The following is a 23,936-nucleotide window of genomic DNA, read 5'->3' on the forward strand; positions in this document are numbered from 1 at the left end:
GTGACACTGTCTCAACATATTGTCCACCAAGCCTTTGTTTTGCGCGAAACCGGTTTTTAATCCTATTCATACCTGAATAATTTTTTTTTTTTACACAATGTGATTCTCCTGTTCAAACATTGTGTTTTGAATCCTTATATGAGTAGAATGGTTGATGTCTCCAAACTGCATTTTAATGAGCCCCCCCCCCCTTTATCATGTTTGCACTTTTCAAAATCGCAACGACAGAGAACTTTAAACGAGTATTCACAAAGTTACAGATTTTATATGTTGTACAAACAAATTAAAAAATTACCTTGAAATGTTTGTGGCGAAATGGCTAAAGAGAATCAGTCATTCTACAAAAACATGACCAATTAAGAATTTTTTTATGTCGCTTACAAATTTACCGTTGTAATACACAGGGAAAAGTGGCATATGTGATATTCATGTGATTATCTTTTTATTTGAAAATTTTGTGAAAATCACGTAAAAATTATATAAATATTTTTTTCATGCGAATATCATATGAATAAGTTTGTATGATATTCACATATATATATATATATATATATATATATATATATATATATATATATATATATATATATATATATATATATATATATATATATTTAGAACTTTCATGTGAAGTTTTTTCTGCACGATTTTTATGCAACATGCTCTTCATGTAAAATTCATATGAAAGTTAGGTCAAAATGGCTTAAAGTTTTCACATAAATTTCACATGTCTTGTTTTTCGTCTCTTTCTCGCGCAAAGAATTTACATGTAATTCATGTGAATTTCATATAAAATTTATGTGAGCCACTATGCCTAAGTATCTAAACTATAAATTTAAAGATCGATTTCAACTCTAAGACTTAACATACACACATAGTTTTTTTTAAATATTTACTGATATAATTATATGCAGTTACAGTTTTGATATGAACATAATGTAATGCTGAAAAACGTAATCCACTGCAAATCTCAATGTTGCTTCATTTATATACAAATTTCAAGATGAAATTTTCAGTCGTAAAAGCGTTCCGAATAGATTGTAATGAACGTTTAAAAAGTTTTTTATCCTATATAAAAAGAAATCAAACCACTTATCGCAAAGAAATGCTTGGATCTTCTTTCATGCGAAATTATAGCATGTCGCTAAAAAGCGATTAACTTCTGTAACGATTTTGTTTTAAGTTTTACGCACAGAATGCAGATTTCAAAAAGAGCTGAAACTTATTTGAAAGTGACCACGGGACCTAATATCATTGATTCTAGTTGCGAATGAGCTATTTTAGACAATCACATTTTCGACATAACAAAATGAATTTGACAAAAACAGTTGTCTATCTTTAAAATTTAACTTCCGTAACGGTAATTCAGGAAAGTTTTTGCATTAAAGGTATAAACATTTTTATTATTTTGGGAGCGAAATGCTTCATACTTTTGTTTAATATCCTAAAACAAATTTTAATTTTAACTATTGCTGAGAATTTTAACTTTCATTGCTTGGAATTAACTTCCCGAAATTTTAACTAAATTAAATATCGGATTCATGCGAGACTTCATGAATCATACTTTAGCGTTCTATACTGAACATCAGAAACGAAAATTGGTCAAATTCAGCTTTATTTAAAAAATAATAAGACTTGTTCAAGCATTAACTCCCGTAACATTACCTTAAAATCAATGGTATATTAAAATTGTTGTAAAAAGTTAACGATACCAGATTTGTGGACAATTCTTTTTTTTTTTTTTCAAGTTCACTGATGTTACGACGCACTTTGAAAAATTACGCACTTTGAAAATTTTTTTCAAAGTGCGTTAAATTTGGGACCAAGTTAACGCACTTTGAAAAGAAATATTTCTTTTCAAAGTGCGTTAATATCGACCATAGTAACACACTTTGGGAAAAAAAATGTGCACGACTTGGTAAATAGTGACTTCAATTCAGGATCTGAGATATACACGTTTTAAAGATTTTTAGAAGTTGTCTTGTTCCCAAAGGTTTCGTTAACATCATAAAAGGGAAATGAGTCTTTTAGAAATAATGGAGGAATATTTGTATAATAGCACAATTTCGTTTCGTTTCTGTTCTTTTTATTTTATCCAGTCTGTAATAAGTTCCAAGTTTGTATTCTCATTGAAAATAAATTTCGTGCACAATATGATGGTGTTTTTATAGTTATTTGATTAGTATTTAAAGGTATGAAAAAATTATTTATGCATTTTATACCATTTTTTTTTTTTGATTTGTATTGTATTTGATTTTGTAAAGCTACTTAGGCCAAAGTATAGTTAGTTGGCTATTGTGCTTAGATCAGAGATATGGCCCCTGAGCCTCTCTTCTTTAATATAATAGGTAATATTTTTTCAGGAAAGCTTATCTCAATTTTTTCATCTATTTTACGTTAACTTATATTTATTGAGAGAAAGTGCATCAATGTCATACCAGTTATGTAAATACATGTATTTGGATAGGAAAGATAAAGAGTTGGGCTGTGGGACCTCCGACCTGTCTTCTCCTCGTTCTCGATGAGGGTAGATCAATTCATCAATTTTTCCTGAAATCTAAGTCCAGAATTTTTGTTTTATACATATTTTTTTCAAAGTGCGTTAAGTGTCTCCATGGTAAAAAAAAAAAAGTTGATGTACACTCTTAACGCACTTTGAAAAAAAATTTCAAAGTACGTTGAATGTGTCCCAAAGGATGACTGCACTTAAGGATATGCGAAATCTGCGACAAAATAAACTTTCAAAACAAGCATTTTTCTTTTCATTGCAAGAATGGCCAACATCCAATCTACAACTTTATGTAATTATGTTTAATAAAAGTGTGTATTTACGAAGTTCGAATCTGTTTTCAAAGGCAGGGGTCATCACAATTTCTTGAATCTCCGTACGATAATGAGGACGCCCACTTTTTTACTGACTTTATACGTAGTCAGCGCATGTTTGTCTATTGTTCTCCGTTTCACAATAGTTGTATATTTGCATAAATAATAATGTGTCAAAAGGAGATTAATAGACAAACATGCGCTCATGGTTAAAAAGAGAAAAAACTGCTTCCTCTTACATTCGCTCTCTGTGTTGTAAACAAGGATTGCGACATGTTGAATATTATAATTCACCACGTGATGTCCTACCTCAGGTAACTCTGTGAATACTAAATTCCGTTACGTGACTTGTAAGGTAGCATGTTTTGTGCTAACTAGGACATTGTGTTCGAATACGTTAAGTCATCTGGCATGGATATACAATCTGCTTTAATTACATTGACGTGCTCATATTGTTAGCTTCGTATTGAAACCTTTGTCAGAAGTGTATTTGTGCCATACAGAATGGAGAGGGAGATTGGAAAGAGTGACCACATTCTTTTTTTCAAACATGTGATTGTTATTTATCAAGTCTAATTTTAGACCCATATTTACAATGTTAGCTCCACCTCTTATGCATATCTAATGTTCATTCAAGGGCAGGTAAGTGTAAATTCACTATATTTTGAAAGCACTAAGGACAAAAAACATTGAATCATTTTATTGTATCACAGTCTAAAATCATTTTAAGATTTAAATTTGGTTCCAAATTGACAGGATTCTTTCATAAACATACAAAAGTGAAATAAAGTTTAGATATAAAAGCAACAGAACCAACCGAAAAAGACCCAAAAACAGGCGTTAAGTGCAGTCATCCTTTAACGCACTTTGAAAAAAAAAATTTCAAAGTGCGTTGATTTTGTCCCAATTTTAACGCACTTTGAAAAATTTTTTCAAAGTGCATAATTTTTTCAAAGTGCGTTGCCACAACTGATGTCCTTTAGACAATTATGATGTTCATTTTGCTGTTTGAAACAATTATTATTTTTTCATGTTTTATACTCTGAATTGGTCCATTTATCGTAGAATGACTGTTAATACATATCTACCCACAGATCCTAAAATGACCTGTGCAGTTACATATAGTAACAAATATGAAATAATTACTGTACGTGTACAAAAAAAATGGCGTATTCAAAATTTAGCGTAATCACTGGGTTTGGAGGAGTTGCCGTAATCATGAATTAGCGCTACAAATGTACGTGCCGTTTATATATAAATGTATAATAAATGATTTCTTTGCGATATTCATAAATTAACGCTACGTTGACTGCGCCAAAGCCGCTAAAATATGAAGCCCGCTTTTTTAAGTACACATACAGTATTAGGTGGTAGTTTGAAGAACAATTTTGTGATTATGTGGTAAAAATGTACGTCTTAATTTTGTCTCACAAATATTTAATTCCCGTCACGTATATTCAATTTCGATCGATTCCAAACTAAACTCGGACCTGTATAGCTGCAATGTAAAAGAAAATATTTTTTGAGGTTGTTATGATTCAAACTGAAATTTTCGTTGATGACTTCAGACGTACCAACCACAGCACTTTCTGCACCCTAATAGTACATGTACTATCTAGAAGAATACGTACAACCTGCTTAATTGAATTTGACGAAATTACAATGAGCATTGGAAGTGATGAAGTGAAATAAGACATCCATGTAGATATGCAGGAAAGGATGCTCGCAGATTTCTTGGGGAAAACTTCGCCAGAATTAAGACGTGCTTTGATAATTATCGACAGATAAGACTGCTGCATGCTCCCTTCTGATCTCGATTTTTCTCGTGCTGTTGAATTTAGAAAATTAATCACTTTGTCCAGAAATAACACCCTCAAGCGTTTGAAAGGGAGATCTGTGTTCCGCACTTCTAATTATTCAGTAGAAGTTTAGAACAGAGCGTGATGGGAGAAAAATGTTTAATTCAATTTCTACATTAAAACAAGGCGGACCTTATGCTTGCCTGATCAAAAACAAGTGCATATCGGTATATCATAAAGCTGACAATTACTAAGAATGGAAATCTAATGAGCAACTGGAGAAGAAATATTCCAATACATGTAGGCTGTTTAAAAGAGTTGGATGAATGCATCTGATATATGATAAAAAATATTTAATTTTAAACAACATGTATTTTAAAAGTAAATATCTTCACCAAATTAAAAATTAGTTATACTAATTGAAGAATTTTAATTTTTGAAGTAAAAATAGGCTCCATTATCATCTTTGAAATAAAAGAAATATATCTGAGAGATAAAACTGTGATTGTTTTGTTAAAGTTCTTGTTCGCTGAATTTCATAATTTTGCGAGCCGAAATATACAATAACCCATATCCAATAAGGACATGTTCAGATGGTGCAGAATAATTTCATGGAATGTTCTGTGGAATCTAGTATGTTGTTGATTTTCTCAGATTAATTTCTCTGTCTTGTAAGTTGTCAAAGAGAAGGTCAGCTTTGGGACGCGGGAAGATGTTTACAAACTCCAGGCTTTACGAAAAGCAGGAGTAATGCATGCGATAAAATGCATGTGCAGTGTTACACTATAAACCGCCAAAGAAGACCAATAGATGCATAAACCATCGCTCTTTTCCAATTGCCAAGTACTAGTGTGTTGTTTTCTCTGACCGTGTCCAAGATTGGCAAATTGTCCTTCTTGGAATATCACCTACAAAACGCAATATCGGTCACAGTAGATGCAGTGATATACAAGGTGATCCAAATCATTTGATATCATTTTGAAAGATAATAAGCTCCAACATGGGATAATATGAATTGTTATACCTTTAAAAATTTGTTCTCATATAAATCAATGTTAATAAAAGTCTAACATTTCCAATGTTTTACTGAGCGGGCATAAAAAAATCGATGTTTGACCGCGGAGTGAGATATTGGACCTGTCGATGAGATGTTGGACCGCTTACGTCACATAATGGGCGGGGTCAGCTTAATCTCATTTGCATTCGTTGGTTTTCGACATACATGCATGTCAAGCAAAATAATAATACAATAAATAAATGAAAGGTATAACAAAACATTTATTGACTGTGTTCTCGGGCAAAATGCATTTTGTCGACCCCTCAAACCAAACTGTTTGCCTAACGGCCTCAGGCAAAACAGTTTGGTTCTTGGGTCCGACAAAACGCATGTTGCCCTCGAACCCAATCAATAAATGTATAATATTTCAAAATTTAATACATGCTTTGACATTTTCTACAATACATGTCATGTATAATTCCTATATTTTTCAAACCCACAATCCTTTCTGATGAAATATTTACAGCGCATGTTATTCATGACGTCCCTTTTAATCATGCATGACTTATAAAAAGCCTCCTTTTTAAAGTTTTTGATCACATTTCTGCATTTCCCTGTTTATTACAAACCTGAGATTCTCTAGGAAAATTGGCTTTCTTCTTTAGGTATCCACACAGATAAAGTCTTAAGGACTTTAGCCAGGGCATTGTCCCAAATTTCAACTTGAGAACTTCTACAACTCATTTAATTCAACTATGTTAAAAAAATAGTAACAGTTTTATGATGTCACATCAACATTTTCTAGTCCTACTACTTATCCATGGAATTGATGGGCATAGCAGTAAAAAATGCTGTATAAATAAAATATATACAAAGATTGATGAAAAACATGATGTGTTTGTGAAACTGATGCCCCCGTATGGCAACTTATAGCGAAGGTTACACTTTCTCAAATGCAAATCAAATATGTTGGTACTCAAAGTAAGGTCTTGTCTCGAAGAATAAACCTGTGAAATATGTAGGTCCTAGCAGCATCCATTGAAAAGATATAGAAAAGGTTAAAGTTTTTCAAAAGTGAGTTAAACATCAAGGTCTATCGCCCGCGTGGTGCAGTGGTTAGAGCGTCTGCTCTAGAGTCGCAGAGTAAGGAGTTGATCCTTACGTCGCGGATTCGAATCCCACTGTGGGACGTGGAGACCGGTCCTTCGATGAGACCGTATAAACCGAGGTCCCGTGACGCAGTAGGTGCTGGCACGAAAAAGATCCCTCACTGCCCAAATGGCCCTAAGAGCCGAGTATAGGTTAAAAAAAAACTGCAGCTCTCCACCGGCAAGTGGTGGCGTCTCCATATGAGTGATAAATTCTCGAGAGGGACGTTAACCAACCAACCAACAAACAAAAGGTCAAGGTCAAATGGTCAAAATTAATGGTGCCCAAGGAAAGGCTTTCTCACAAGAAATACACATGTGACTGAAATATGAATGTCCTAGCACCAACCGTTCAAAAGATATGGCCAAGGTTAAAGTTTTTCAAAAGTAGGCCAGACTCCAAGGTCAAGGTCAAAGGGACAAAGTTATTGGTATCCAAAGGAAGGTATTGTCACAAGGATTACATATGAGAAGTATGAAAGCCCTAGCAACAACTGTTTTAAAAGGTAATGGCCAAGGTTAAAGTTTTTCAAAAGTAGGTCAAATCCACGGTCAAGGTGAATGGGCTATAATTATTGGTACCTAAAGGAAGGTCTTGTCACAAGTAATGCACATGTGAAGAATGAAAGCCCTAGCACCAACCGTTCAAAGTTATGGCTAAGATTAAAATTTTCCAAAAGTAGGTCAAAATCCAAGGTCAAACGGTCAAAGATGTTGGTATCCAAAGAAAGATCTTGTCACAAGGATTACATATGTGAAGTATGAAAGCCCTAGCACCAACCGTTTAAAAGTTATGGCCAAGGTTAAAATTTTTCATAAGTAGGTCAAACTCCTAGGTCAAGGTCAAATGGTCAAAGTTGTTGATATCCAAAGGAAGGTCTTGTCACAAAGATTACGCATGTGAAGTATGAAAGCCCTAGCAACAACTGTTCAAAAGTTACGGCAAAGATTAAAGTTGGGTTAAATTTTGTAAAACTGGGTCAAACTCCAAGGTCAAGGTTAAATATGATGGTACCCAAAGAAAGATTTTGTCACAAGGAATACACATGTGAAATATGAAAGATATAGCTTCAACCAATCAAAAGTTATGAGCAATGTTAAAATTTTTGCAGACAAACAGACAGAGAGACGGATGGACAGGGCAAAAACTATATACCCCCGTATCTTCGATACGGGGGCATAAAAATAAAAATTAATAAAAAAGGATTAAAGCAGTATCAAGTGTTTTGATTCACTCTGTATCATTATTAATTTGGGGGATAACTTCATTGCACTCTCTTTTATGTATGAAGTATTTTAGAAAACAATTAGTATGATGGAAATATACATATTAATTTTATCTACTAATTCAGACATTTTCAATTCATAATTTTACATTTAAAATAATAATACATAGATTCTATACTAAAACGATTCTTGACAAAAATTTAGTAAGATCTAGTACTTTTGTACTCTTGTCTACTATCAAACTGTTTTCCGGTAGTGGAGCAGCTGGTAGTTCATTACCTCCATCATTCTGATAATTTATAAATCTTAGGTTTGGAAAGATTCAATGTGAAGCTTCTATATGAATCTTCAAGGTGAACTGTAGGAGTATCTGCTTTAGAGATATCTGTACGAGTGATCCATAAGCTCTGTTGTTTTCAGTTCAGGGACCACGAGTCTGACTAAAGTTTAAAAAACAATAAAAATCTTTCAAACTCTTCATGCTCTTTAAAGATGTAGTGTGATTGGGTGCATTTAAGATAAAAGGGGATTAAAATTATACATCGCTAGAATATATATATGTATGCAGTATCTGTAATCAACTATGTATCTTTTATTAACGATAGAAAGTTTACATTACACTGACATAATTTTAATTTAAACAATATTTTATTATGATTAAACATAACTGGATTGGACAGCAGGCACTGCCTATATAAGTCCTCTCCACTGACATAATTTTATTCGGCAATAAAATGTACAGTCTTAGAATACTCAATTTCTTGCTTAATTTTTGCTTTTAAATCCACTTTAGCTAATTTGATTATGTATGAAAAATCTGTGTAAAATACTGGGATATTCACAATGCTAATACGAGAATGTTATAGACCTCTAATTCAAACCCATACCCAGCGTCTAATTAAATTTATTCTCTCGTACCATTTAATGGTTCAAAAAATTTCGACTCTTAGACACTAGTACAGTCATTCAATTCAAAATTTATTTTAGTGTATATCTTCTGGAAGACAGGATTTGTGTAATAGTTGTATTTCATATAGATACATGTATGTAACGCACATGCAGAGTTTATCAGAATCTTTTCCTCAAGAAATGAGTCCTATTTATAAGTGAACAAGGTGTGTTTGTGAAACACTAATGCACTGTATGACAGTTCATTGCCAAGACTGAAGTTTCTCAAAGGCAAGTCAAACTCCAAGGTCAAGAGGTCAAAAGTAATGGTACCCACGGAGAGGTCTTGTCACATGAAATATGAAAGCCTTAGCTCCAACCAACACGTGAAATCTCCAACCAACGTGTTAAATATGAAAGCCTTAGCTCCAACCAACATGTGAAATATGAATGCCCTAGCTCCAACCAACATGTGAAATATGAAAGCCCTAGCTCCAACCATTGAAACTTTATGCGCAAAGTTAATGTTTCTAATGTTTTTGCGGACAAACATATAGACAGACAGAGAGGCGGAGGGACATCCTAAGTCTATCTTCCCCCGAATTTTCGAATACGGGGGCATAAAAATTTTATATATATATCAAGCGATTGTGTAAGCTTATTCGAAAGAAAGAATCACTGTGTAGTGCAACACGTTTCAGAATAATGAACAGTTGATGTTTTTCCAGGAAATGAGAAATCAATCAATTTATCTCAGACAATAGCATCGCTCGCGAAACTTTGGTGGAGAGACCGCATTCTTTCTAAATGAGGTGGATAGAAAATGATTATAAATCCAAGAACTAATCTGGTACAGACTTAAAAAAACCTTTCATTGACTGTAATCAAATGAGTGAAAAAACTATGTTAACTTCCAGAGGAGTTGAACCACTGTACATATGTAAACGTGGTTTTTTCCTGTAGTCACACAAATTCTCCAGAAAAAGTCTCCCACGCAGAGATTATACATATATTTAAGGTTTGTTGGGTATGCCTTTATGACAGATGGAAATTGGTTTTCAGTGAAATAAATTGCATAACGTGCGAGGTCACGTTTCCACGTAATACCTTATACTTACTTTTTTATATGTGAAATAAAAATGTAGATATAAGTAAACAAATGCTGTCTAATACACGCAGCATTTCGTTACTTTCCGTAGTTCCAACCCACTGACGTCAGTCGCAATGAAATTGAATTATATTAGGCACTTTGGCCTTTAACCTTGCGAAGTTTACATTCAGTTGTAAATATCGAGAAATCAACACACTTAACTTTCATTCAAAGAGAAAACAGAAATGTAAATGTTCTGGAATATTCAGCATTAATTGTACTTAAGAGATGAATTTAATTTTTGAGAATTCATGAGGACATGAACTACGCGACGCTTCACGCCAGCATATTTCATGAAGCGCATTAGCGCTTCATGATAAATATGCAGGCCTGAAGCGTTGTAGTTCAAGTACCTCATGAATGATCTAAAATTAAATTCATGTCTTATAATTTACATTATTTTTCTGATGACTTGCCACATATTTTTGTCATTCAACGATCATTTTTGAAAAAAAAAATTGCACTATTTTTTTTTTTACTTCAATTTCATCACAATGGAAATATTCTTTCTCATCCCACAAAAGAACTTTCATGAGAACGTGACCTTTTTCTAATTTGCAAAGAATCTTAAGGAAAAATATTTTGAAATGTAAATATAATAAAATTACTGCAAGGGTAAGATTGTATAATCTTATACAGTGCATTTGGAGAATTCAAGTACATTACTAACCATATACATGTACAGAATGTTGATATGTCTATCTTTAAGAGAGAAAAAGAAAGAAAAGAGGGACACTGTTAATCACAGTTTAAAAGTAGATGGAATGATATAACATCTCCAAGAGGTCTGAAGACAGTCGTATTTTTAGTCATAGTCCATGCTTGCTTTGGAGATCACTGGTACGATATCTGTACAATAGCCTATTGACGTTAGATTTTGGAAAAACAGTGATACAATTTTTTCACGAAAATAGCAATCCCTTTGTATTCTTTCTGACCAAAGGCACTTAAAGTCAATACCGGTTTTGTTTAGTAAACCTTTCGCATAGCAAACCTTCCCCAGAATGTTGACTATATTGGAAAGCTTCCCTCTTGGAATAATTGCTATGAAATATGGAGATAACGAACAGGGATCAAGCTCAAAAGTTCATAGAAACAAGCAAACTTTCCTCCAGGATACTCTAATATATACTAGTAGTAAATCCCCCTCCCCCTTAATCCAGATAATTATACATAATTTGGAATTCAGTACATTTATCGTGTTTATTTTTTTATTGTTAGTGACAATCAAAATAAACATGATAAATGAACAAGATTGCGAGTCCAAAAATTTTGTAAAATTAGTTTTCAAAGCTGATCAAAATTGTGGAGTAGTGAATAAAAGAAGAATTTGGTATTTGATATAATAGAAGATCTTCTGGGGGATATTTTACTATGGGGGAAGGTTAACTTTATGTCACCGGACATATAATCAATGATTTTGCTGTAAATAAAAAGTTATCACTCTTTTTTGCAGAAATATCCCAGAAGGTCAGAATATGTTTTTTTTAAATAATATAATGAAGGTCAGAAGGTTTTAATATGTAACCGAAAAAAAATTCATCAACATCATTATCCGTACTTTTCCCAGAAAGTGAAAAAATCGTTTTAAAATATCTCAAGGAAAAATCCCTTTTATTCTTGGTAACAAGTAATCAAGTTAGAAATGGACACTTTTTTGAAACAATATCAAAGTTTTTTCTATAGGAAATCAAGGTATTTTTTACGAAGGATTTCAAATTGTTTTATTCATATTCTCCAATTATTATTAGCGGAATCTTCATACTTAAAGGAAACATTACTTGTATATTCCCATAAATCCAGAATTCAAATTATTGGTATGGAGGTTACAAGATATTAAGTGTCGAAATCTCAAAAGAAATGTTCTAGAGTAAGTTTTATTGTAAATCAAAGTCTCAAAGTATGTACTATAGTAAAATAAAGTTGACTACAGAATTTTTTTTTTTGTTAGTGACAGTAAGACGAAATTTCGTCTTTAGATAGCAATTGATATTATTATCATGGTTTTACTTTCATGTGGATGTTTTGAAAACGATTTAAAAAAAATCACTTGTAAAATACAATGCATAAAGCAACAGGTCCAATTTTGCTAACTTTTACTTATCACGTATCATGTGGTACCGAGAACATGATCTGAGGTTGATGAGATAGGGGACACTTTTATGAACCTCTAAAGGAATACTCAGTTCTGTAGTGTGTAATTATATAAGGATGAAAAATAATCTGACAGATTAGCGAAGAAATATGAATATGAAACTGACTTGTGAAAAGGTATAATTGAAATTTCAGAGGCAATGTACAACACCTTACATGTAGCTGCCACTCGCATGGTGGGTGTCTTTTATAAAGCGTAAATTACGATGAAGATTTGGAATGCAAGGGATCATAAAACCTTTTCTTATCAACGTGATATCGAAAGATATAGGTAAAACCATTATGTAATATGTGGAAGTAAAATATGTCAGCCAGAAGGAAAAAAAACACCCCTGATTTTTTTATATTCAGGTGTTTCGAAGATTTTTTTCAGCATTATTGTAAAGATAGAGATTACAGTAAATTAAGCTATAAGTCTTTAGTCATTATTCTCAGCTTATGAAAAGTCAGAGAGATCCTTTCGGACGACCTATGTTCATCATTAAGACAATGGCAACAAACATAAAAAATGACTAATGTCCACCACTTAAAAAGACAACAAACAGACATTAAAGATGACTCGTCCACCACTTAAAAAGACAACAAACAGACATTAAAGATGACTCGTCCACCACTTAAAAAGACAACAAACAGACATTAAAGATGACTCGTCCACCACTTAAAAAGACAACAAACAGACATTAAAGATGACTAGTTCACCACTTAAAGAGATAACAAACAAACATTAAAGATGACTCGTCCACCACTTAAAAAGACAACAAACAGACATTAAAGATGACTCGTCCACCACTTAAAAAGACAACAAACAGACATTAAAGATGACTCGTCCACCACTTAAAAAGACAACAAACAAACATTAAAGATGACTCGTCCACCACTTAAAAAGACAACAAACAGACATTAAAGATGACTAGTTCACCACTTAAAAAGACAACAAACAGACATTAAAGATGACTCGTCCACCACTTAAAAAGACAACAAACAGACATTAAAGATGACTCGTCCACCACTTAAAAAGATAACAAACAGACATTAAAGATGACTCGTCCACCACTTAAAAAGACAACAAACAGACATTAAAGATGACTAGTTCACCACTTAAAAAGACAACAAACAGACATTAAAGATGACTAATTCACCACTTAAAGAGACAACAAACAAACATTAAAGATGACTCGTCCACCACTTAAAAAGACAACAAACAGACATTAAAGATGACTCGACCACCACTTAAAAAGACAACAAACAGACATTAAAGATGACTCGTCCACCACTTAAAAAGACAACAAACAGACATTAAAGATGACTAGTTCACCACTTAAAGAGATAACAAACAAACATTAAAGATGACTCGTCCACCACTTAAAAAGACAACAAACAGACATTAAAGATGACTAGTTCACCACTTAAAAAGACAACAAACAGACATTAAAGATGACTCGTCCACCACTTAAAAAGACAACAAACAGACATTAAAGATGACTCGTCCACCACTTAAAAAGACAACAAACAGACATTAAAGATGACTAGTTCACCACTTAAAAAGACAACAAACAGACATTAAAGATGACTCGTTCACCACTTAAAAAGACAACAAACAGACATTAAAGATGACTCGTCCACCACTTAAACAGAAAACGACAACAGATACTCAAGAAGACTCATGTCTATCACTTAAACAGATAACAACAGATACTCAAGATGACCCATGTCCATAATTTATACAGACAACGACAATCTGGAGATCTATACAAACCGCAGCCGTGGTCTTAAGATAGAATCTTTGCAGGTTCAGTAAGGGTACCAGGAATGACTTCTATGTGAACCCCCGGATGTTGTTAATGTTGATCCATTACAACAAGTTTACATCAATATACTGTACAACATTTACACCAGGAAATCAGACGAGGGAGCATAACTGCCGAGAATAAAAGAAAAATGAATGCTATTGGATTTTTCTGAAAAGAATTACTTCACACTACTGAGTAAAATAACATATTTATATTATCTTACTAAAGCAGATGGAGTTCTGTGCCGAGATAACCTTTTTTTGTATGCAATGAAGAAACCATCAATTGGACATAAAATCTTTTAGTTTATGGCGAAATAATAATCCGTCGGCGAGGGTCTTTGATAAAGCATTCAGTATCATCATAAAATACAATAAACTTCTACAGCAAACCAACAGAAATGAAACCACATGCAATATTTCATGAATTTTGCATTTTAAACAAAAATGCATTTTAAAATTGAGATTTTACTCAGAGTAGAACTTTTGCAAGTTCGTTTCACCAATTTTAATTAGTTTTTTATGTACTTGATACACAAGAATATCAAATGTACATGGATATTTATCCGTTAGTATGAAAGACGATACACATGTACAATTTCCTAATTTTTCCCTAATATCTAACTAACATTTTCATTCACATGTATATTCACATCAAATTCTATTGATTTAACTCTGGTTCCATTATCTTTCCATACCCTTGCTAAGAAGCTGCAGAGTAGTATATATTGACTTCCTCGTATCCGTCCGTCGTCATGTGTTCGTTGACGCACGGTGGTGTTTAGATTTTGGCTATTTTATGGCCTACTAGTATCTTAAGGAATATTCAAACCAAACTTGCAGATGTGAAGCATAATATATGGATAAGCAGTGTGATGCATACAGCAAACACTGTATATGAATATGCACATCATTCCATGCTTGAGTGACTGAGGACTCATGCATTCTTAGCTCGTTTCAAGTGACGTGCAGTAAAAAGTTAACGATTGGTGCATCCATGGAGGCATCAATCTGTGCAGTAAATGTACCATGGTTTTATTATTCCCAGCGCGGGGGTACCAGTCTCGTTAGGACAACTCTATTATTAGAGCAATGTTTACACCCAGTAGATATGACTTTAGACATGAGTGACGTTATCTTTTATGATTGACCGCCAGACAACTTTCATAGCGCTAATTATCACAATCAACAGCGATCAAACGATAAATTTTGAAAGAGAGTGTATTTTCTTTGCTTTATTTTTCCAAGATAGCATCACCACGTGGTCTCTATGGAACCATGGAGTGTATCCAAAGTCCCACCCCTTCTCTGCATAAACAACACTATACCTGATCCACGCGACATATCAGAGAATAAAACTCACTGTTTTCAGGCAGATCTTAACATAAGCGCCATGGAGGAAAACACATATATTATTCTACGTAAAATTGACGAGGGCGCATTTGTAGATATTTTCTGTGTGCAGAGACTTAAAGACCACAAATTACTGGCTATGAAACAGATTTTATACAGGGGAGATATTTCTCGTGACCCTTACATTACACAAGAACTAAACAACCTGTCAAATATAAAGCATGAGTATATTATCATGTTGTTGGAGGCAATTATAACCGATAAAAGCGTGAACTTAATCATGGAACTAGCAGAAAATGGAAATCTGGAGGATTTAGTTAGTGGAAACAAACTTGACAGTGACCAATTGTCCGTTATTTTAAAGCAACTATTAACAGCTCTTAATTTCTGTCACAAAAGCAAGATTGCACACCGGGATGTGACGCCGTATAATATTCTGCTGACCAAAGAAATGAGTGTTCGATTGGCAGATTTTGGACTCTCTGTACCATGTCGTGACTCTGAAGACAAAATTATTCTTTGTGACGATTACCTTGGACATTTACATTACACGGCACCGGAAGTACTGATGAAAACTCCATACGACCCCCTCAGGTCTGATATGTGGAGTCTTGGAATAATAGCCTACTTTATGATCCACTCAACAGTCCCCTTTGTCGGCGAGGAAGAGGACATTGTATCTCAACAAACAGATGATCGAATTGTTAATGAGACAATCAGTAGAGCACATGAGTTTAATGACACTCTATTCGGGATATTCAAAGTTGTAATGAAAAACGTTCTACGAGCTATTCCGGAAAAACGCTGTCAAACAGGTGACTTGCTAAAACTTATCAATAATGAAGCATGAACAATATTGCTTAACAGAAAAAAAGATATTCTGCAACATTCCCTGTAATTTATGGCAACACTTGTTAAATGCAATCTGTTTTTGTTTATACTTAACAGTTTATTTGTTACTTCTATTTTTAGGCACTGTTTTCTCAATAAAAAAACTTGGTAAAATCTATAGCTTTAACATTATTTTACCATCCTATGGTATAGAAAAGTAAGGTTTTTACTCACCATAAGATAGGTATGTCTTTTTTTATGTAATACGGACGTTCAGAACCGCAAAAGAGTAAATTCAATAATCATTTGATTCCATTTGTGGTTAATTTATAAAGATACCCTCTATATGGAATATATCTACAAACGATCTCTAATTCATTAAATGTCCTAGCTTGCACCTAGAAGAATTTTTCGGAAAATATATTGCATATACATGTATTCATTCTTTACTTATTCGTAAGGAAAAAGTAAGAAAAGGAATTTTTTCCCCAATTCGTTTTGGATTTTTGAAACATTGCTTTGCAACATTAATATGATAAACTTGAGAAATAATGCAATAAATAACATGATGGTCTTGAGCTAGAGGGTTAAAGCCATTTCTTCGATTATGATATGATATGAAAATATTATAAAGTGAAAATCTTAGTTTTGAATTGCTACTCACTTCATATTGGTTTAAGGGTTGAAAGTGGAGACACACCATACATAATGATGAGTAGAACAGATATATAATGTACATCACGCAAACTTTAAAAATTCCGAATTTCCGCTTCCTTTGATCTTTTATATTAAGTAATTGTGAGTTCTAAACAGATTCCTCTAACTCCTTTATCTAATCTTGCAATCTAATTAAGAGAGTGTAAACCAAAGTTGCACATTACAATTTTGATAACAACTTAGAGTACAAGACGAAAAATTGCTTAGAATCACATATTCTATTTTAAGGATGGATTTTAAACAAAAATATCTGCTGATGGTGATTTAATTTTTATGAATGAAAAGTAAAATGGTTAAAGATAAAGAAATAATGACACAATGCATCTGCTGATAATCACTGGGTATGTAATACAATTTTATGCTGCAGAGGCAATTGCCTCGGAAAAAATATTTGAATTTTTTCTTTTTTAAAAAATCTTTTGAATAGTATTTATTTAAAAGAAAATCCACTTAACAAATGATTGATGTCTCAGTAGGTCAAAATATAATCGCCTAGAGCTCCACAGGTACAAAATAAAGCCGAATCTCCTCATTACAACCCAGTTATTTAAACTTGGTGAAGGATTTTGCCAATGATTCGTTTAAATTTTTATCTTTTGATCTGAAGACGTATAAATATTTTACTGCTTTTGATCAAACAAGACACTAGTTGATTCCCACTTTCTCTTAAAGTGGGGAATATTACTTTGGGTCTTACCGATATTCTGTCTGTAACACTTTAGTTTCCAGATGACGTCTCTAAGCGTTCTATAGTTTTCGCAATGAATTTATGTCATAACTTCCTATGACTTATAAAACACCTCAGTTGAATTTGTTGTCAAATGTCTATTTACAAGATCAGCAATTTATAAATTGTGTAAAATGGTTTCCAGATGATAATTTTTTCTCTTTGAGCTTTTGCAGTGAAAATTTAAATCACGACCCCCAGTAATAAATAATCCCCATTGAACGTTTATAATAAAATATCATAACTTCCAAAGACTTAAAAAAGTCCCCTATTGATTATTTATAAAATGGTTTCCAGATCTCTTGACCGTCACTGTAGCTCAGTCGGTAGAGCGCAGCGCTCGTTCCGTGATCGGAAGGTCGTGTATTCGAATCAAGGTCGCGACTGACCCAAGTCGATAAAAAAATGGTACCAACTGTTCCTTCGCCAAGCACTCGGCACTTTGAAGTGAAAGTTGTAGGTCATTCGGATGAGACCTTAAAAACCGAGGCCCCGTGTCACGCTAGGCGTTGGCACGATAAAGAACCCTCACTGCTCAATGGCCCTGAGTGCCGAGTAAAGGTCAAAATTTGAAGCCCTTCACCGGTATATGGTGACGTCTCTATATGAGTGAAAAATTCTCGAACGGGACGTAAAACAACATACAATCAATCAATCAATCCAAATCTCTCTGGCCTTTTTCAATGAAACTTAAAGTGCTAATTCTCTAAATTAAGAAAGGAACCTATTGATTTGAGGTCATATGCGTGTAATTCTATGATGCCTCTAGCAATCTTCTTTATTGAGGTGCAGTGGAATTATGTTCTTTTTTCATGCGAATTCACGGAAATGTGGGATCAGGAAATCATAATAAAATCACACAAAACTTTTCCAGATCAAAGAATTTTGATATTTACGTAAACTCTTCGCCATGTTATTGTTTATACTTCTTTGAGGTCTGATAAAGTCATTAAAGCAGTTGGTTTTTGTGTTTGTAAATAGTGGGGGAAATTTTATGCTTAAAACACACACGATGTTTTATGTTTAGCATATCGATGGCATAACTACCTTGGATCACTCGTATGGCACGCCAGATTCACACAAATGAGCAAAACAGATTTGAATTTTGATAAACTAGGTATATCAAGAGTAAATTACAATTTACAGGGCTTAAACTATAGTTTACGACTCTAATCTACATTTTACATCTCTAAAACTATACAGTTTACAACTACATCTTTATTTGACAAGTGTAAACTATGTTAAACAATGATAAATTTAATTTTCAATTGCAAAACAAGTTTTTGATATATATCTTATCACGTCTTGTATAAAATTTGGTTAGGAGCTTTACACTACAGTTAACGTATGTTAATTATAACTCAGAACTAGCCAATCTCAGAACAGCAATTATAGTTTGCAACTTCCCTTATTTATGTAGTAATATTCTACTATCACTTGCATATGGTGATTATGTCTCCGAACGTATTAGATACACAAGAGCATGCTTTGAGTACGATCAATTTTTTTAAACCGAGGCAGACTATTGAAAGTTTAGTTGATGTTCGTGGATTTCAACAACCTCGTTATATGTCAGCATTCGTAAATTCTATGGTACTTATGATGACCTTTAGCAAATATAACCTATCACTGGGTCGTATTTTGGCTGACGTGTTTCATATCAATTGTTAGGCCTTTGCTTTATACTAAATTTGACTATGGAATATACCGTCTAAATGATCAATGCATGGAGGTCACGGTGGTTGTGACCGGGCGATAGGGTATGCTTGCTCCTCTAAGGCACATCCCATCTCTGGAATTTCCAGGTGTCCGTGTTTTATGCCCTTTTCACGGGTTTGTATTGTTTGTAGATTTTTTTGTGAGATTGATCAATCACTAATCAATAATGTCAGATGCTTACTCCTATTATGCCCCTGATCCCTCCTCTGGAATTTCCAGGTGTCCGTGTTTTATGCCCTTTTCACGGGTTTGTATTGTTTGTAGATTTATTTGAGAACTCTCATTGTTCGGTATCTTCCCCTTTTTTCACCTTAATTATTGCTAAGTGTAATTTGCAACTGAAAACTGTCGTTTTAAAATCAGAATCACAAACTAATAGAATTTAGTTTTACTATTTATGAAACTATCTAACATTTAAAAACCATTAATCACAAATTCTAAATGTAGGTTATGAGCTAAAATATATAAATATCAAACCTGTTTAATATGCCTTCACAGATTGATAAACTTGTTATATCGTTTGCTAGCCATAGTTTACTCCGAACAATATAATTTCATAGTGAAGACGTTCGCTAACATATCGTTAACTACTAGTATACTCTGTAAGATAAAAATTGACGAACCTAGTTTATAAAATGCAAATCTATGTTTTGTTCATTTTTGTGACTTTGGCAATGTTAGATGTTAGTGTAATTTAAGCGATCTCCATAGACTAACGTTTTTATCTCAGTGAGAATCCAATCAAGAGTATTCCATGACAACCACAGTTTATCGAAATGGAGGTCACATGCTGTTCGAAAAATATCCCGATTTTTTCTCCTTGAAGTGTTGGCTGTGAATAATTACTTCTGAAAATTTGCCTAATCATAGTTTATGAAACCTCATAAATCGTTTCTTAATCAGAAGCATATATCTGATAAGCTCGATGGAAGAAGAGCCAGCAAGGATAAATGTACGTTAAGAAAAATCACAAAATATCCCTTTTTTCTCATAGTTCAAGAGAAGACTTGTATATGAATAATGTTCAATAGTCATTCTAAACCATTCTGAAAATACTGATGTCTTATTCAGGTACTTTTCAATGGAAATTTGATAGAACTTCTTTTGAAAAGAAATAACAATTAATGTTAACGCATGGCAAGAAATGGCAAGAAACAATCGACAAGCTTCTAATAGACTGATTTTGTAACTTCAATTCTTCCTGAATTTAAAAACATATCTTAAAATAACAATAATTAATCGGCCTCAGAATTCCTATGCTACATCATATACAAGAAGTGGTGTAGCATCAAAAACGCCTTGTGGAGCTTGAGGAGAAAAACATTTCAAAAATAAATAGCATCAATTCATGTGACTTAAAAGCTTCATACAACCATTTCTCACGATAAATTAAAGAGCAAACGTTTTGCAATCATAGACAACTGCTTTGGAGACCAGGCCTAGGTCTCCCACAGGTCTGGTGGAATACTGTACATGTACATATTACATGCACATATTAGCCGACATGTTTTATATTCTTATAATGCAGAATTTATTCGTAAACTTCTAAATGAGAAAAAGACTCTTGCCGTGGCTTTCAATTTATTAACTAAAATAATTATTTTCATTCATATCTCAATTCGATACATCCCAGTGAAAATGAAAAAAAACAACAACATGAAAATGAAAGACACTACAGAGTCTGCCACATCTGCTTCGTACTTAGATGTTTTACTGACCATAGATGACAAAGACCAATCAACAACTAACCTTTGTGCCAAAAGGGATGGCTTTAGCTTTCATCGCAAAGCTTTCTAATTTATATAGTAATATTCTACAATCATCTGCACATAGTTCTTTTGTCTCCTAACGAATTCCATACTAAGAGTTTGTTCTAATTATAATCAACTTTAAAACCAAGGCAGACTACCGACAGATAAGTTGATGTTACAGTGTTTTCGACGGTATATCTTAAAGTCAGCATTTCGCTAATTCTATGCTTGTTATAAATAATGACCTTATTTGCAAATACAGTCTTGATTTGACTGACAAATTTCTCGCCAATTACTGAAGCCATTGTTTTTCTATCATTTTGACTAAGGATTACTCCGCTTAACTGACAATACAGAGTGTCCACGGCGGGTGTGACCGTTCGATAGGAGTTGCTTATTCCTCCTTGGCACCTGATCCAACCTCTTGGGTTTAAAGGGGTCAGTGTTTTCGCACTGTCCACTATTCGAGTTTACTGGATTTATGTTTGATCACTGTTTTTTATCTTCACCTCTTTATTTCATATCACCATGCGACTTCTTCTTTGAACAAATAATTGGGTGGTTGTTGTTGTTATATTTTAATACCTCCCGATCCCACCATTAACAAATCTGAATATTGATTTTAGGGAAGTAAATTGTTAAGTTAAAGCTTTTATCAGTTTAAGAATGTTCTAATTTGAAAAAGAAATCTACGTGTCTGACAAAATTGACCCTTAAAAAAGATAAAAATAATAGATATTAAACTGTCCTTAACTGAAAAAGAAATCTACGTGTCTAATTGCAAAATTGACCCCAAATAAAGGTAAAAATAATAGATTTTAAACTGTCCTTAACTTTCACATCATAAAAAAGTTTTTTTTTACTTTGGTGTCAATTATGACACATGAAACGCTGAAATTTCAATATGTCTCTGCCCTAAGAACATAGCCTTGTTACAGGTGTACTATGAATGTCCGTCACCAAAACCTGTTATAAAAATGATGCAAATAATGTAACCAGATCAGGAAAAGAAAACATACAAACATATGAAGCGTCTCATATAGAGATTTTAGAACAAAGGACCCGTAAAAGAAGAAATAAAGATCAGAGGAGGAAAACAATATGCAAGGAACAAACGCTAAAAGAGTGATTGAAGAAACTCCACAAAGATCAGTCCGTGACTACCCGGTAATGACTTTAACTACGGTGTAAGCAAAACAAGAGACTACAGAATGCTTCTTTTTGACTTGGAATTGACACTTTACACTGTATCAATCGCTCATCATCTTAAGCAATCGAACATTGCAAGCAGTCTCAAGAAGATGGATACAAGAACACCAACATTTGTTTTCAGATGAAGCACACTTATATCTGATTGCTTTTGTGATAGAAACTACCACTTCTGGGGAACAGAAAAGCCCAATTTTTCCCTTCAGAAGCCAATGCATGGAGAAAAAGTAATGGTCTAAGCAGCCCTTAGTGCATCAGGTGCGATAGGTCCGTATTTCTTTAAGGATTCGAATGGTGACTTCAGACCTTCATTGATGACCCATATCTAAATTTGTTTCAGCGTTGATGTGAATGATGCCTGGTCTCATCTAGATGATACCTTACCACACAGTGACATACAAGTGATTAAATTTTTAAAAGTTTTATGTACGGTTATGTTAAATTATATTACAGTACACTCGCAAAAGGTAGCCAACCATTTCAGAATATTTATATGAATGTCAAGATTATACCTGAACAATGTCTTATTACAAGTCAAAACACACTGCACTGGCACGTAGTATCGGGTGGGGTGGGAGGGGGGGGAGGGTGTAGTTGAGGGTGGCTGGGCCCTTTTTTCCAAACACAATATTTTACTGTTAATTTAGAGTCAAAATGTTCACTGAAAACCTGTCCCCTTTTCACTTTTTTGCAGAATGGTAAATCCTCCCATAATATACATTCTAAAAATACAGCATATAGGGTTTACTGAATGAAGAAACAATCATCCCTTCATGATGCTTGGTGTTTAACACTTTAAAATCGTTTCTCTAGGACGAGGTTTGTTTCTTATATGCCACAAATCAATCACCCTCACTCCAGATGATTAAATCTGGTTAACCAGAATAAAAAAGCACTTGCACTTATTTTCACCGTAAAGTTAAGAACTGAAGTTTAAGAATTGAAGTGCAAAAATAGCTTTATTTCAATTCTAAAAACTAAACATATCTTTCTAATTGGTGCCTTATACATGTATCAACACTAATTATAGTAAAAGTGTTATGTTTTATTTCCAAAGCCTTTTCCATTGAAACTTAATGGTGCCGACTACTAGTAGCTTACTTTTTTGATGAATATTCAGTTTGGTTCTTAGATTCCACTCCATAACCGTCAATTGTGAATTTGATACTTTTTTTATAGAAAAAAATTAGATTTACACACATTAATGAAAACTGTTTCAACTTGTATCCTAGAAAATTCTCACCTTCCATTGTGATCCCTTTATTTCAGTACAACTATTTTTTTTTCAGACTACTTCCCTCTCCCTATTATTAGAGTATCATCAGTAAAGTATAAATAAAGGTCATATAAAATTAATTTAAGTATGTGCGAAATAGTGAGTCCTTGTTATGAAAAAATGGTTGTTGTTGATAAGGTACGGCAAAATTGTGCAATTGTCACATACAATAGATTTGTCTAATAGATCACATGTTTACAGTTCATTTTCAAATCCTGTTCTGTAGTGAATTTTTAATTTAAGCATGAGCAGAGACAGGATGAAGAGGTCCGTATCTGTTTATTGTTTTCTACAGATCCCCATTATAATGATTGATCGATGAACATCACTGAAGAGACAGAATTTGTCGAAATGCGCATCTGGTGCATCAAAATTGGT

General features: G+C 33.5%; 1 protein-coding gene across 1 annotated transcript; it reads left to right on the plus strand.

The window, feature by feature from the left end:
- The first annotated feature begins 15,353 nt into the window (after nt 1-15,353).
- LOC133200891 (sperm motility kinase 2B-like) lies at nt 15,354-16,337 on the plus strand. The gene has a single exon (XM_061336707.1). It carries the CDS (start codon nt 15,369-15,371, stop codon nt 16,176-16,178), a length of 810 nt encoding a protein of 269 aa, XP_061192691.1. The 5' UTR covers nt 15,354-15,368; the 3' UTR covers nt 16,179-16,337.
- The last annotated feature ends 7,599 nt before the right edge of the window (nt 16,338-23,936 follow it).

This window comes from Saccostrea echinata, unplaced genomic scaffold (genome assembly GCF_033153115.1).
Source record: "Saccostrea echinata isolate AGI-Se365-2 ecotype Australia unplaced genomic scaffold, CSIRO_AGI_Sech_v1 ptg000041l, whole genome shotgun sequence".
In the NCBI taxonomy this organism is placed as follows: Eukaryota; Metazoa; Mollusca; class Bivalvia; order Ostreida; family Ostreidae; genus Saccostrea; species Saccostrea echinata.